This window comes from Dendrobates tinctorius, unplaced genomic scaffold (assembly GCF_039654945.1).
Source record: "Dendrobates tinctorius isolate UK_male_01 unplaced genomic scaffold, ASM3965494v1 ptg000089l, whole genome shotgun sequence".
NCBI lineage: Eukaryota > Metazoa > Chordata > Amphibia > Anura > Dendrobatidae > Dendrobates > Dendrobates tinctorius.
Window position 1 is genome coordinate 17,992,027 of NW_027361757.1, and position 17,504 is coordinate 18,009,530.

Below are 17,504 nucleotides of genomic sequence, written 5' to 3' on the forward strand. Positions count from 1 at the left end.
TAGGTTGGTTTTCTCAAGGTCTAAAATAGGTCCATGTACATGCCTTGTCTGGAAGAATAACAAATAATTCTATAAATGGATACAGTGCAGATGCTAACCCGGTAATATAGGGCTTATGTCATTTATTTCCCATGTTTATTAGATATTTCTCAGTCTTGTATTACTAGAGTAGGGCCTTGAACCCACTGCCACCTTGGCTATCATGTACAATGCAATAAAGAATCAAGTCTACTGTTCCACCTTGTGGATTTAAGTGGTATTGCAGCATTTTCTTAGTATATCTATTGGTGTATACAAATTGCCTCTTCAGAGAAAAAGAGGACTAGAACTCTATAGCGACACCTGTTGGTAGTAGCGATCCTACAAGTCACAATCAACCCTTTAACAAGTCTTGTAATATTACTTACCCCTTAGACTATTGGTGATTCTAGACTATTAAAACATCCATCAAACAAGCAAGTGAAATAGATACTGTAATTTGTGATTTTAATTTGTTATTTTTCCATCACATTCTTCCTCCTTTTATGTTTTCTTCTTTTTTTTCTGTTTTATTCCATTAAGTCTCCTAGCTATGCCAGACCACGAACTACCACTCCACCTCACATCTCTCGTAGAGCTTTCTCTCCAGAAGTGCAGGCTATCACATCTGAATGGATTTCCCTCACAATGGGTGTTTCCCGTAATAGCGGATATACCTCAACTCCCCCCCTACCACCTTTACCTGACGCCACGCTTTGTACTATAGACTACATAACTCCATCAGCAGCTGCCAGCCCGACATTGTCTCTAACACCATCTGTCAGTCTCCATTATTGTAATGTGTCTGGTAGATCCACCCCAAATTCTGGCCTGTCCTCAGTGCCAACCTACCCATCCAGACCACAGTCTTCTACTAGGATCAGCTACGTCGTTTCTCCACACAGTGATGAGAAGTTTGCCGGCTCAGCTTCCAGTTTTGGAGGCTCTCCAGTGCAGATGGCTGCACCTCATGATATTTTGATTTCGGAGCTCACCGATGTCTTACGTAGTCAGCACCCCTCCAAGAGTAATGTTTGTTCCATAGTAAATGGTGAGCATGACAATTGGAAGGCATCACATGATACGATTAGAGACACCCAGGGAATGCCATGTGCAACCAGATGTGCACCACTCAAGGCTTTAACAAATGCCCCTTCCTCTAACGAGAGCCAGTTATGTAAGCAATGTCTTAGCGTTGTCAGTGATGTCCAAGAGGATTGCGAAAGACCTCAGGGCAGTCCCATTAAGGTACATGGTGCATGTGTGTGCTCTCGGCTCATGTGCATCAGAGTGAGGTTTTAGGGCCTGCAAATTACTCTCTATGGATGACTTGCAATGTAGAACTCATTATATCTTCTATTAACCCTTGTTTGTCACTTCATCTTCTGTATGTTGCAAATTTATTACATTAAAAACCAATGCGTGTGTGTCTTGCCAACTAATGTTAGTGTTCGTACTGTGTTACAGCCCATTCACATTGATGACTTCAGAAAATTTTATACCAAAGAAGTTCAATGAGTTTACTTGTGAATTAATTGATTAAAGAAAATATCATAGATTAACCAATGAGAAAGCCTACCACACTGAGCAGGGGATTGGACCAGATGGCCCAGGAGGTCCTTTCCAACTCTACGATTCTATGATTCTATTCTGTATGTCTCCAGGCAGTCACTGTGCGATAGAGGCTTTGCTTACACCTGAAGAAGCTCCACATTGTATTCTGTAAAGCTTTTCTGTGGAGCCCAAATTATACCATAAGGTTCTGCTGTAAATGTGACCTAGAAACTACACAAAAAATCTAACCCAAAATGCGTCTTAAATTGTTTTGCTGCAGATTTTCTTCTACAGAGTTTAAAAAACACAGTATACGCTATAGTCTCATCGTACCTGCAAGTATATTCGCAGCCTATTAGACTGGGTTCACATAGCGTTAATGGTGTGCGTTTAACGCTTCCGTTACATAGTGGCATTAACGCTATGTAACGGATGCGTTAACGCACCCATACACTGCAATCGACGAGCGCATCGCTAACCCATGCCATAATCGGCATGCGTGAGCAATGTGCCGTCATTCTGTGACGGACCCTCGGACGCGGGCTGCAGCGTCCGTGGGTCCGTCACTGCTAGCGCAGATGAAGCATCTGCGATAGCGGGATGACATAACGCGATCGCGTTATGGAAGTAGTGTTAATGCAGATCGTCAACGCTATGCGTTGAACGGACTGCATTAATGCTATGTGAACCTGGCCTTAGATGGGTAAATCTGTTTACCACCGATAGGTAAAAGAATAATTAGTGAGAATTTTTTTTCCTAAGGTCACTTTATGAATGAGGCATAACACCGTAATAATAGAAGGTCACCTCTCGTCTTATCTCAATGGACACCATGAAGTGGCCAATATTCCTGAACACAAGGTATATTAGGTTTTATCCATGAAATGGTGGTCTCCATTGGGTATAGACATTGGGTGCATCTTATTATGCTTGTTGTGTATATTATTAACCTGTAATGATTATCCACACTGTAATCTATCTGACGAGCTTTCTCTCCTTTAAAGACCACAGACACAATGCCATTCTCTTCATCTGTCTATCCTTCTGCACTGTCTTCCTGTCCTGTCACAAATCAACCACCTCCCAGACTTAGAGGCAGGGTCAGTGTGTCACAGGTAATGAGCTGCTGGATTTGTGGAGCTTAAACATAAAAAGACACTTGCTCTCAAGCTGCATGCACTGCCGCTATCTGACTGTTCATCCTGATCGGGCATGTACAACCCTGCAAGAGCGCCATGATTCATCTGAGCATACAGTCGCTTGCAAACCGACATACTAATATCTCAATGACTTCTCTAAATTGTATTTTGAGTTATTTTTAACGTGTTCTGGAAAGGACTTTGCCTAATAATGTAGTTCTCCCAAAGGGTATTTCAGAAAATATATCCTTGCGATTCTGGAGAACATGCCAACAATCATATATGTATCTGTCTGACATCCTTCACCTGATAGCTGGTCGTAGGTGGAAACTATAAATGGCGCGGTGGTCAATATTCATTGAATGCATTCGTTTACTAATACAGATTGACGGGTTTTGTATTTTCCACCTGGAGCAGCATTCATTCCTTGCAGGCACTAATGTATTTAAATATCTTTTGTTAATTTTTTTTGTTTTCCTGGGGATGGATGGTACCGGAGGTGTTGGTCAATCTCTCACCTCTACCTCTGCATTTTACTGCCTGTTCACACCACTGTGTTTTCGGTCCCAGTGCTCTTGGGAAGTGAGATGAGCGGTTTTTGTTTTTTTTACTGACCAAATGTGCGTGTGAAAAATTCTCAGGATGCACTAGTTTCTTCCATAAATCGGAGAAGACTCGTCTAAGTCTAAGGGTGCGCAAAATAATCCGACACCATATGGAGCCACAGTACAGCATCTGATTTTTACAGATACATTACAATTCTGTAATATAGGAAACTGTAAATTGTCTTGTAAGCAATAACTGCTACTGTAAGAAAACAGACTGCACACGGACTGCTTATGGATGACAAGTGAGAAAAAATCCTTAATGTTTTCAGGATGAAAATCTGAATGATTTTTTATACGCTCATGTGAACCTACTCTCAGTGAATGTGAATAGTTATCGGGTATTCGGGGTGGTTTGGACTGCAGGTTACATTTATGATTTCTTAGGGTCTACTCATAAAGTGTTTGTTGTGTGAATGATAGTCTTATGGCCTCATCAGGTGAAGCTTTCCCTATCCCATTGTATGCCAAATGACCTGCTGGTCTCTGCTCCCTGGTTCCATCCTCAACAAACTGGAAATGGGTGTTCAGTAGTGATGAGTGAACGTGCTCGGATAGCGCCTCATGCGAGCATGCTCAGGTATTATTCGAATATCTGGGCGTGCTCGTAGATTATGTTCGAGGCCCTGTGGCTGCATGATTTGCGGTTGTTAGACAGCCTCAACACATGCGGGGATTTTGATTAAATTTAATGTGCTCATTGCATAAATAAGTGCTTCAGGTACTGAGAAAGAAACAAGTCATTATTAATTTCTGTGTACATATCTCACGGCAGTCAGTGTGTACTGAATGTATGAGTTGACAGCACTGTGAGATGAGATCTGGTAGTGTTTGTATTGACACATAACTCCTCTCTGCTATATTGCCTCACATTAGCTGCAGAGTTCAGTGAGGAGAGGAGGGCATGTTCTTTTTTCCACTGTATATTGCTGCCTGCTTATGATTGGTCAATCTCATGCAGTGGAAGAGGAACATGCCCCTAGAGACATATCTCTTGTATTACCCCGTTAAACTTTACATAATTTATAACCTAAACTTTGCAAGATAATATCTCCGCAACAGATAGGAAAAATTAAAAAATGAAAACTACATTTTACTCACCTTTGCAGCCACTATTCCAGAAGGTAGCCAGTTTAACAAGCTGAAACTGATGAAAGGTCCTCTTTAGAGCTAAACTGGAAGCTATTATCAGATTTTTGCATTACATGTATTTTTATTTCTGCAGACTACATTTTTGTTCTTGTCTAAAAAAAAATGGACATGTTCAGAGTTAAAGCAAAAACTGTATTCATTGCAACTCTGTTCATGTCATTGTTTTCTATGGCTCATCGGTGGTTCATCTAAATTAATTTTTTAAGGTGATACAGTCAGAGCCCCTGGATGTACTGCAGAACCACAGTGTGAACGGGGCCTAATGCATACATTTAGGTCTTCTAGTTGTACTTAATTTCCCTTTACACAGAGTAACACTACACTTATTTAAGTGACTATTACATCACTATTGATGACCAGTCATCATGCATTATTCCAAAAAAGCAGGGGTAGGTTCTGTTCACATCTGCATTAGCACTGTTACAGCAATGTAACCCACATCTTTGTGTTTTAAAATGTGACATTATTGCATTCTGAGTCCTACAAAGTTGTACACATTATTTTTGAAATAGTGATCTTTATTGTTATTTTGGGTGGACCGTACGCTTCTATTGTGACTATTGTCAATGTGTTTTATCCTGGGTACATGAGAAAATCCCATCAATCAAAGAAAATTTAGATTTGACTTATTTTACATATTTTCTATATTGTACCATACAGTCCTTGTTTAGCAATCTCCTATATGTGTTCTGTATTGTTAGTCCTCCTGCTGTACATAGCGATCTTGCATGCAGATATACAGTGGTTTCTGTGTGAGTGTGTATACACAGCATGGCTTCTGGCAATCGCTGTGCAATTACGTGATCTCTCTATTGTGTATTCACTTGTCATCCCATTCTCATTGCATACTTTGTCCTTTTACATCATCTCATTAGCCCTGCAGATCTGACGGTGAACAAACAGCACCTAAAAGTCCCGTAAAGTTTACAGACTCCCCGGTTAATACCTTGAACTCAAATTCTGTTGTGGTAAGGCCAAGAAAATTACATTTTTATCGCCATCTTTATACCAGTCGTGGAGACTATACTGTTACTTGTTAATACCATTTTTTTTCTCCCTTTCAAGTTATTGGTTATTACGGACATATTTTAGTTTTGGAGTAAAACTAGAACTCAATATATACTTTTATAGTTCATACATTTTATTTGTCAAATTCCCATATAGTCCGTATTGCTTTGTAAAGTGTAACATATTTATACTGTTTAAAGATGTTACTTTCCTGTCCCTGACTATATTATTCAACTTATAAATTCATCCTTATTTTATTTAAGACCATATGGTCTATCCAGATAGGTGTATAGATTTATACTTCAGCCAATGTTCTCCATCCGAATCTGCTCATTAGTGTGTCTGAAATAATAAGTCATAGGGAAACTGTCATGACTCATGTTAAAAAAAGGTTTTCGAAGATCATTCAACATTTTGACAAAGGCAGGCAAAAGGATAAAATAACACAGGAACATATACGCACCTTTTATGTTGTGGCGTACAACATTGAGGCTAATGATTTGCTGCAGTAGTCAGGTGTGTACGTCATTGTTACAGTCAAGTGAACAAAGACCAGATGACATCTGAAGCGCTGGAGTGACGGAGTGAGAATAGGTTCTTTTGTGTTTTTTATCGCATTGACTGCCTTAGGCCAAATATTTATGACACTGGAAATCCACATTGAACATGCATTACTATCTGTGGGCATTAGGTGATAGAACAGGAGGCTCTGGGCAGATTGACAAATAATTTTATGGGAAATATTCCATTCAACTTATTGTATTTATTGAAATGTCTGCTCTCTGTGGTCTTCTGAGTCCAGAGACTGGAGTTCCTCATGTTTGACAGGCTTGTCTGCCGAATCCGCTGATATCGACAGGTTTGGCTGACATTCCGAGGTGTATGGGGGCGCCAGTCAACTGATTGCTGGGAGAGGTGTCAATCGGGCATGTCTGATTTTAGACTGCTGATCTCTTTGTTTTCCTGGAGATAAGCCACCAGCAGAGACGTCTGTCAGCGGCTATCCAATAAAGAAGATGGGAGCGCTCAGCCAAATGTGCACTCCTGTCTATGGGAGAGAAAGTTGAGATGGCCGTCAGCCAAATTATTGGCCAAACCATTGTTGGGCGCAGACCACTATCTAATGTGTATGGGGGCCTTAAATATGCAGAGGTAACATTCAACCATCCTCTATTTCCATGACACTGACTCCACCAAAATGGGCTCCGACTCCACGACTCCGACTCCACAGCCCTGCCAGGGCTGTGGAGTTGGTAAGCCAAACCTCCGACTCCTCAATATCCATGACTCCGACTCCAACTCCACCAAAATGGGCTCCAACTTCACTGCCCTGATTATTACTCACGCGAGCAGCGTATTGTATCGCATCACATCGCATTCCTAGGACTGGCCACCGGCTCTCCTGTTCTGATTGTGACAGCAGCATAGAAATACATGCTGTCACGCTCAGATCCTTAGAGCCGACGGCCAGTCCAAGGATTGCGATTTTCGTATGATAGTCTGACTGCGCTCTAATACTGAATTTTTTCTCGTAAAAGTACATATCAGTCTGCTCAGCTCCTCCTCCTCTGTAACATACTACCTGTAGATTGGACAGCAAGTTCAATGTGACAAATTACCTTTTAATTTTATTCTCTGTTTGCCTTGAAACAGAGTCTACATAATTCCATTGCATCATCATAAAAGTCGAACATTTGTCCATATGTCTACCTCATAATTCAGTGGCTTCACTTATTGTCGTTATAGAAGTTATTCTGCAGTTTTTCCCTTTAAGGAACAGAATATGTACAGTCGGGATCCATGTTCTTCCACCATCATAGCAATTCAATAGAAAAGCAAAACTTGCCATGTAGAGTCTACAATTTATTATATGATCTGCTTCTTCAATACCAAGCACCAATCATCTGGACTAGCAGCTGGGAGTTAGAAAAAACTGTCACAGTGCCACTCTTATCTGTAGACTGTGCCTGCTATTTGCAGCATATCCCCATTGACTTAAAGGGGTTGTGACACGAATAAAAGTATATTTTATTCAATGGATTGTGGAATAAAAATAAACTCAACAATTAAATAATTTTTAAAAAATGGTGTGGCGTCCCCTCTTTTTATGACAACCAGCCAAGCTAAAGCAGACACCTGGTGGCTGGTATTCTCAGACTGGGAAGTGGCCCATAGGTGGTGGCCCTCTAATTAAATGTGCCAATTCTGGCGCTTTGCCTCTCCCCTACTAACCTGTGAGCTTAATGTCAGCTGACCTTACAAAGCTGCCATCAACCCCACAAATATAACCCAACTTGCCACTGAACCAGGGCAAGTGGGAAGAGCTGGGCAAAGCGCCAGAATTTTTCTGTTCAGGTTCACCCATCCCTTATCCTCATTAATACAAGACATTGCAGACATACACATGTTCTTAATTTTGATTATCTGCAATATTTTTACACTTCATCAAAATAAGCATTTTATTCTGAATTCATCATTGTAGTGGTATGTTTGTGATCTTATTTTTTATGAATGCTCATGTGATCATAAGCTTCTGTTTTGTAAAAGATTTTATGCAGTTGGATAACCCTTCACAAACTGATAAAACCAAACACCAGTTGGCATGGCCAAACATTTCAGTGAGCTGTCCCACCTACGGTACTTGACTTTTCATCCTTCTTGACCTTTATTGACAGTTCTACTAGGAAAATAAGTAGGAGGGAAGGTGCACTGAACTGCCCATTTGCACAAATGGTGCACCGAACACCTGTGCCTGGTTTGAACTGTCATTCTGATCTGTCAAAGACCCTTTAAATCTGCACAGCAATTGATATTACCTGTATGGATCTCTGCAACAGATGGTGCTTGTTCCATTAGTGCTGAAGTATCTACAGCTCTGGTCCTGCTGGTACATCAGTCATTCTTGCACATTTTTAATAAATGTGAAAAAAGGAAAAATGTTACCAAACTAAATACTAGTAGACTGATGGCTAAATATGTCAGTAACAAAAAAAGCATACCCTTTAGACAGTAGCCTATTTCAGTATGTGCCACGTTAGCATTGAAAATTTAATTTTTTTTCCTCCAGTAGGTACCGGATTGGAAATTGGCAAGCAGAAATGTCTTAGATTTAAAGTATTAAGTAGTGTGTTTTTATGTCTCCCTATAACAAAATAACCCATGCTAAATGTGTCCCTTATAATTTGCTTAATGACCACAGCAACCTCATCATACACTGACCACAGGACCAGACCTCACAGAGTCTGAAAAGAGCTATGTGGTAAGAGGACCTTGATGCGCCGGACACAGACCGGCCACTGGTGCATTTGATTTGACTCCTGTCTCTGTAACATGTGTGTTTCTGTTTCTCAATTCAAATAATCTACTTTCTCTGCCTACGCCTGCACTTTCAATCCTAACCGCCATAATGCATGACTGAGCCAAGCTCACCAACATTTCTTTGCTAGATTAAGAGCATTTTCTAACAGCAACATGCTAATTGCATCAGGCTTTCTCCTCTGTGTCTTTTGTATATCTGTACTAAAATCTCCCTTCTTCTGTATCTTGCCTGTTTCTCCATGCTTACCCTTGGAATACTCCTGCACTCCACTTCATGGACTTAACGGGATCTCCACTTCTGTTATATGCTGGACTTGTCTGATGCACTCTGGAATGTCTCCATCTTTTCCTGTCTCTTTCCTCCTGTTGACTGTCTGCAGGAAGCTGTCTGTAATGAGATAATAAGCATTGCAGAGAAATCAGTCCGTTACTGCAGTACTATCTCTCACCCCTTTGACTATCGACACAAAGTGTCTTCATATGACAATAAACAATGTTTAATCATTTCCCAGCAACCTCAGGCACAGCAAAGAGGGGAAAGCTTAGAGACGAGTCAGACGCCTCAAGATGCGTAAGTTTCCATCTCATTGTTCTTCTTATCTTCTGTGACCTGTACCCGTTATTACTGTAGGGTTACATACAGTCCTATGTAAAGCTTTAGATAACACTGGAAGCCAATGTATCAACGATTTGCACATCTGTAAAAATCCATCTCTGCAACATCTGTACGTCTTCAGGCTAAAATAATATCGATTTGCATCCTGGATTTGGGTTTTTTGACCACCATTTTGACCTGATTCTCACACAAAGGCAAATTAAAGCGATTGTCCACTGCGTTCCAGCAGTGTCGGCACTCACGTTCCTGGAGCTAAAGTGAGGTTGTTCTGTCACCTGAGAACCTGCTCCCAATCAGCTGTGGCGTCACTCAGAAGTATAAGTAATCAAGAGGAAGTGAGCGGGCAGCCGCAGTTCACTTCCTCCTGAATATGTATATGTCCGAAAGTGGGGAGAGTGACACCAACACTGATTGGCCCCAGGGCTCACGTGTCATATATCCTCACTCGAGCCCCGGGATAGCATGTGCCAACATTGCTTGAAGGGTTTTGGCATGAGAGTTGAGTATAATTGTTTTTATTTTAACGGGAGGCAAGCATTCAGAGTGAGAAAGGGTTGTCCGAGAGTGGATACCCCTTTACACAGAATCAACTAGTAATTGAATCTTTTACTATTGGCAATATCGTACATGGAAAATAAGTACACGCCCCCAGTGAAAACAATCTGATAATACCCACTAAGACTTAATGAAAATTAACCCATTAGGGACCAAACACTTGAATTACTAATATCTTTAATACGAGGAGGCAAAATAAAAAAAGTGTTTTATTCCACTCTGCAGACACGGTTACATCCGGTGTGCAGTTAAATCCGTTTAAATTTAATTTTTGATCTTCGTCAGCCAACTGCTGGCAACCAAGTAACTTCACCAGGGGCCTGCAAGCAATCATTATTATTTAGACCAGTTGACAAACATGAAACAAATATGTTTAGCTGGATTTCTAAAAGGTTTAGCACTTACTAGTTAAATTTACCATAATTACCCCAGATAAATGGGCACCTAGAATCTGGATATGAGAAGAGAAGGTTACCATATTTTGGTTAGGATTCAGGAACTGTATCATCAAGGTAGTCATCTATGGAGGACCAGAGTTATCCATTTAATTAAATGGATTCTTCCAAAGGCCTCTTTCAGACATTAGTTTTTCACAAAGTGCCATCCATTGTTTTTCATGATAGCACTCATGCCTATGACAGTCTATGGGGCTGTTCACATGTCAGTTATTTCATAGGGTCCTCTGATCAGGATTCTGGTCCCTTAAGAATGGTGAACACTTAAAAAGAGCAACTGGAGGTTTGTAGGACCTGTCCTGCCCTGAATTACACGGGCAATGCATTGATTGGAATGGGCTGTATATAATGTATAATTTCCATTTTGGTGGCTCTACAGGGAAACTGAATACTTATAGCCAGGTTTCCCCTCATAACACAGCTGATAACTGGCGGGAACAACAAGGGGGACACTTTAGGATCTACTTATGACTTTTTCATGTAGTCATCTTAAAAGTCATTGTCCAAAGCAGAAGACCCATTTCAGTGGGTTTCCCAATTTTTAACTGCATCGTTTGTATGCTAGAATTCTTCATTCGACCTTCTTATGACAGCTAATTGTGACAGAAGCAGCAGGATCTCAATGAGTGACTGCACCCAGGGAGAGCTAGAAGATATTAAAAAAATAAAACTAGATCACATCTTAAAGGGCAGCAGAAAGATGACCTTATAATAATCCCTAAATGCCCTTCTCTGCCATTGTACTTTGTGTTTGCTTCAAATTACTCGGGTGTTACATTGCATTTTAAGTCTGGCCACATACCTTGAAGGTTCCCATAAAATTATCTAGTAGTATTTCAGCTCAGGTTTTTTAATCTTGAGTATCGGAAATATAATATTTCCACAACAGCAAAAAAAGACATGATGTCATCCTTACATAGATTGACCTTTGACCATTTTGTGGATAGTAAATACCGCTGGGAACCAGTCGCTGGGGCATGCCTTTTCTTAACCTCCAGCACTACCTCATTCTTTCCATTACCTACATGAGCACAGAAGGAATGTGTCTCAACTGAGCCGCAAAGATTAATGGAGAGGCAGCCTGGAAATGTGAGATATTCACTCAGCTGCCCGGGGGAATGCAAGATTGGGAGCCTGTCAAATCATTATTCTTTACTGGACAGTATGACATGCAATGCCTCAGCTATTTGTGGCAGCCCAGCATTGTGTTCCATGTGGATTGGCTATCCAGGTCATAAAATGTTCAGCTTTGCTTATGTACTGACACTTGGGTGACATCAATCTTTACCAACTGGTCACCTCACATCCTCTCCAATGCTTCATATGCGTGCTAGATCAATTTTAAGATTTTTGGCTACTCTGACTTCAATGCAGCTAATCCCAGGACAGAATATAAATGTCAAAGTGCTTAAAACCACTGAACCAGCAAACCGTAAAATGGTCACTTTAAGCCTTTCATAGTCACATTAGAGGGTTGTTTACATCTTCATAAATGTGTATTGCAATTTACAGCTTATTAAAATTCTTTTTGCTCTCTTTACAACTTGTTGCCTAGGTGTCTGACCACCACGGCTAGACAGGAGAACATACACAGTGCTTACAAGCTCTTTTTATTGAGCTTATAAGCACTGTTTTGAAGCTGGCTATGATCGCACTTTTGCCTCCTAATCCAGGTGCTTACGAGCTAGACTGCAGCGGTGGTCGGTCTCCAAGGCAACGAGCTGTAAACAAAAGAAAAGTGTCAATATCTCAAGAACAGTTGCAAATTGTAATAAGTATAAGGCTATGTGCACACGTTGCCGAATTGCCGCGGAAATTCCGCAACTCCCTGCTGCGGGAAATACGCTACAATTCCGCATGTGTAATTCCCGCGTATTTCCCGTGATAAACTAACGTTTTGCAAGCATAATTAGATCTGTAGCATTGCTTGGAAAACTGATTGACAGGTTGGTCACACTCGTCAAACATAGTGTTTAACTAGTGTGACCAACTTTTTATTATTAAGGCTGCCTATGCAGCATCAGTAGTAAAAAGATATAAAGTTAAAAAAAATAAAAAAATAAAAAATGATGTTATTCTCACCTTCCAGCGTCCCCCGCAGCGTTCCCGCCTGTCAGCCACGCTCCCGGCAAGTCCCGTTCCCAGCGATGCCTTGCGACAATGACCTTTGATGACGTAGCGGTCTCGCGAGATGCTGCGTCATCTCGGGTCATTGTCGCAAGGCATCGCTGGGAACAGAAGATGCCGGGAGCATCGCGAGGATCGGGGACGCTGCGTGGGACGCCGGAAGGTGAGAATAACACCATTTTTTATTTGAATTATTTTTTTACAGGGATATGGTACCCAGAGCCTGACCCTTGGTACCATCCGCACATTTTCCGCTTACTTTGCACATGGTGGGTTTAGCCACATGCGGAAAGTAAGCGGAACAATGCATTGCTATGTGTGCGGAATTCCCGCGATTCCGCACAAAGAATGAGCCTGCTGCGTATTTTTCTGCGATGTGATTTTGACTCAGAAAAATACGCAGCATTAGCACAGCATGTGCGGAATGCCATTGAATTCAATGGATTGCTTATTTTATGCGTTTTTGCAGTGTTTTTGCCGCGTTTTCACAGCGAAAAAACGCGGCAAAAACACATAAAATCCGCAGAAATTCCAGACATGTGCACATAGCCATAAATTGCAAAAGTGTTTGTATTTACAAGCACTATCTGATAGAAGCCATCTATGAAGATGGGAAATAAACCTTTAGGTGGACATCCAAGTATAAATAGGACTAATGTACAGTGGTTATTTTAGACCCTGTCCATGGTCCATACATCTCATCCCGATAGAACCTTTGCACTCATATTTATAAACAATCATTATTACAATTCTAGTTTTCACTGCAATTAATAATGTGAATTTCTTCCTCTGTGCCTTGTTTGACTGTTCTCACATGGTACATGTTTGTCTTTGCGTCACATCCCAGGTTTACCTATCAGGCATTGTACGGTTACATACCACAAAATGAAGATGAGCTGGAGCTCCGAGAGGGAGACATTGTTGATGTCATGGAGAAGTGTGACGATGGTTGGTTTGTAGGTAAGCTTTACCACCTCAAATGACATTAAGAACATTCCCAATGTGACCTGCCTTTTATTAGGCTCATGTATAATGAAGGACTCCATAACAGAAACATCAGAGACACATAATAGTCAGGCACCATTGGTGCTCATCATGTGTTAGAGCCAATTTTAATTCCTCTTCTTTTATGACAGAATTCTGAACACAGCTGTGAATAAATCCTTGGCTAGTCAGTAACTTCAATCGTGCAAGGGTTTTTTTTCACCTAAAGTTGCCCCAATTGGACAGAACTTCAATTTCACATTGTGACCCATTATGACCACACTGTACCAGCCCACAAGATTTTCAGTATCAGGAAACTGCACACATAACAAATCATGCAACTTACGCCAGGTATTGTAAAGCAGGTGTGGATTAGTTCTCGTGTCTATAATCCTGCAAGAACCTATGTATACAGCCTTTTCTCCTCTTTTAGAAAACTTAATGCCATATGGTGTGATAGTTCTAAAGTAACCAAACTGAATACTTCTTACCCTCCGTGGGTCGAGCGCCGCTGCCCAAGTCTTTCTTATTTGATTGCATAGATGACGTCACATCAACACTGCAGCCAATCTCTGAGCTCAACTACACATACAAAGATGCTGAGCTAAGTGATTGGCTGGAGCCCTGTGAACGTGAGATCACCACTGCAGACAAACCACAGAGACAAAGATAGCAGCGGAGAGTCAGCGCTGGACCTGCGGACCATAAGTAGTATTCAGGGTTGTTTTTGTTTTGTTTTTTTTTAGAACTATCGAAGCATATCACACACAGTTTTCTAGAAGAGGGGTACCCTTAAAAGTTTGCACTAGCAGTGGAAATGATGACATAGGCTCACGTTACTGCACACAGAATATAGGCATGTTCCCTGCAGTTGGATTGGACATAGTTTTGCTGTCAACTTTTATAAGGGTTGTCAGTCGCTTGATCTTCTGAGTCCAATCATCATTGGAGGATTTTCTGGAAGACAAGTCTGACTTTGTGTAAATATGTTCTCAAAACTAGAACATCATGAGATCACGGGGCAGTTATGTTTCTTGACTTAGTAGAAGTTGTCCTAAAGGCCCAAAAATACATTTCTGGGTAGTAAGCCAGTGATCAGTATGTTTGGTGAGCGTCAGACTCCCATCCTATGTAAACCGACAGCCTATCCTAAATGTTTGAAAGAACTGAGTAGAACTTTTAATAATCTACATATGAGAATTGTAGTATCATGCCGACATTCTTGTATTCATTTGCACTTTCATCCTTCTACAGGTACATCAAGAAGAACAAAGCTGTTCGGCACGTTCCCTGGCAACTATGTCAAATCAGTGTTTTACTAAGAATCCGGAACACGGCTACATAATTGTGAAGCTTCTCGGTATTATGCTACATGAAGGCCTTCGCTGAATGTATTAGCTATGTGGTTCTACACAAAGAGGTTTACATGTGTCAGTACTGTGTGAAAGCACGACTCTCTAAGTTTCTAACAAAAGGCCGTGTTAATCAGTCATCGATTAGTATGTTGCCTTACTCATGCCCGTACTGAAAGTGTACCTGTCGCCTACGTGTAGCACAGACAGCCGTTTTCTAGAAGAAAATATTTATATTTTTAATATCCCGAATCCTGTAAATCAATGAATAGAAGCTGCGGTGTTTGCACAAAGTGACTTTTTTTCTATTTTCTTAAACAAGGCGCAATTGCAATTACTTCTATTAAAGTTTTATTTTATTCAATATCTACACGTATAACGAGTTATCCCGTATCGCTGTGCAGCGGACGTCACAAGCTGTGACCATCGGATGACCCGCGGTTTACGGCTGATCGGGCACTACTCACATATCCCCCTGCCGATATACAGCCTCGGTTCTCCAGGATTTGGACAGAACGCTCACACATCTCACCTCGGATTTGGTAGCTCCGCACAAAGCAGGTGTAGGAACCATTGTAAGAGAATGTTCAATATTTCCACTTCTGCACCAATTCACATGAATCGGAAGGATTTTCAATGGACACGTCAGTTCTGTTCAGGTTTTGCAATGGTCTTAATTAATGGTCATGTACTTGGCTAAAGTCTATGTATTGTTAAGTGAAACTGAAAAATCCTATTGCCTCAAGGATATGAAGTGGCCGGCATGTCTCTGTATGTTACTGGACAGAATGTGACTACATAATAAACAAAGAAAAAAATTGGGATCAAAAAACTCCAAAAAAGTCCGTACATATGCAAAAATTGAAATTTATTAAATATACAGGTACAAGGAAGGGATGGGTTCCACCAAACAGCACGTTAGTAAAAAATGGGACGCTCACAGGAGCAACAGAGTGTGAGTTTATACGTCCATCATTAGGATATATGGGTATGCAGATCAAAAAAGCTCCAGGACTGTTCCTGCCTATTCATTAGGTAATGTTATATTCATTTATGTGGGTAGTGCAGGTCTTTTTGATATAGAGATAGAGAGATATATATGTATATATATATATATATATATATATATATATATATATATATATATATATATATATATATATATATATATATCTCTATACTGATTGTATGGGTATTGTGCAATATGTTAGATGTTATGGATCATCTTTGTTGATATATTTTTTTGATATGTATCCCCATATATGCTAATGATGGACGTATATACTCACACTCTGTTGCTCCTGTGAGCGTCCCATTTTTTACTAACGTGCTGTTTTTTGATCGCAATTTTTTTCTTTGTTTATTATGGTTGTTTTGTGCGATTTTTTTTTTTTTTTTCCTATATTAAATTGTCCTGATGTAGTATCACACCCTATATGGATGTAGTAACTGTTGGTGTGATGAATTTCATGAGGAGTTTATACAATAAAGAATGTGACTACAGTAAGGATGGCTCATATATACCGTATACGTTCCTCATAGTGCATACTATACAGATCTAGGCAGTGACCCTAACGTGCTGAAGTGAAGGATGGCTTTTCTCAGCCATTAGTGTACATTAGTATGTCTGATCTTTTGTTACTTTACACATGGTCTTGCATTACCTGCTAAATGTCTTGTAAATATGTTCTACCTATGACCCCTTTGTGCAACTGCGCAATGGCATGTGGTTTGGGGGGCCCACGATACACCAGTTAGAAGATCCCTATGTCCTGCATTGCTCCTCACGCTTTGCTTTATAGATAATACAGTGGCCTTTTTTTGGCCAGAGTTTTCCTTTAAAGGGAATAGGTCACCAGGTTTTTCCTACCTCAACTGAGAGCATCATGATGTAGTGACAGAGACCCTGATTTCACTGGGCTAGTTTCTGCAGTTTTGAGAAAAATCACAGTTTTCTCTGCTGCAGATTTTTCAGTTCTCTGAATGCTGAGCTCTGTATAACCCCGCCCACGCCACTGATTGATAGCTGTCTGTGTATACTACATAGACAGAAAGCTGCCAATCACTGGTGGGAGCGGGGTTATATAAAGCTTATGAATATGGTGGACCACATGGCAGCAGATTTACTGGTCTTCTAGTGATAATCTCCTGTTGATAAAACCGTTATTTTATCAAAACTACAGCAAGCAGCCCAGTAAGTGACATATTGCTGGAATCAAGATCTCTGTCCCTACATTATGATGCTCTCAGTTTAAGTGGAAAAAAACGTGGTGAGCTATTCCCTTTAATATAGAAACATGGACACAAAGAGCCACAAGAAGGCTGCAGCATGTAAGATGCACTCTGTTATCCAGTCTAATTTTTAACAAGGAACTGTCTGGTCTGAAAAAGCAAGTGGGGAAGGGGCTATAGACTTTTTTTCTACTTATAGTCTCTATTTGTGTTGATAGGTGCTAATATCATACATGGGGACATGTGAGATTAGATCATGTACACTGTGGACCACCCAGTAATTATTCGGATGAGTCCATCTCTATTCCTACTTATTGTTGATTTTCAGCACGGTGGTTTTTAAAATGTCAAATACATTTGCCTCTAAATTTTTGTAAACCGGTTGTACT

General features: G+C 40.6%; 1 protein-coding gene across 1 annotated transcript in view; it reads left to right on the forward strand.

Moving 5' to 3' along the window:
* LOC141098245 (sorbin and SH3 domain-containing protein 1-like) overlaps positions 1-17,273 on the forward strand; it is a 529,519-nt gene extending 512,246 nt beyond the window's left edge. The window contains exons 33-37 of the mRNA XM_073585871.1: positions 5,344-5,436; positions 8,676-8,735; positions 9,307-9,365; positions 13,395-13,507; positions 14,786-17,273. Coding sequence (XP_073441972.1) covers positions 5,344-5,436; positions 8,676-8,735; positions 9,307-9,365; positions 13,395-13,507; positions 14,786-14,853 — 393 coding nt within the window. The 3' untranslated portion in view covers positions 14,854-17,273. The remainder of the gene's footprint in view (positions 1-5,343; positions 5,437-8,675; positions 8,736-9,306; positions 9,366-13,394; positions 13,508-14,785) is intronic.
* The last annotated feature ends 231 nt before the right edge of the window (positions 17,274-17,504 follow it).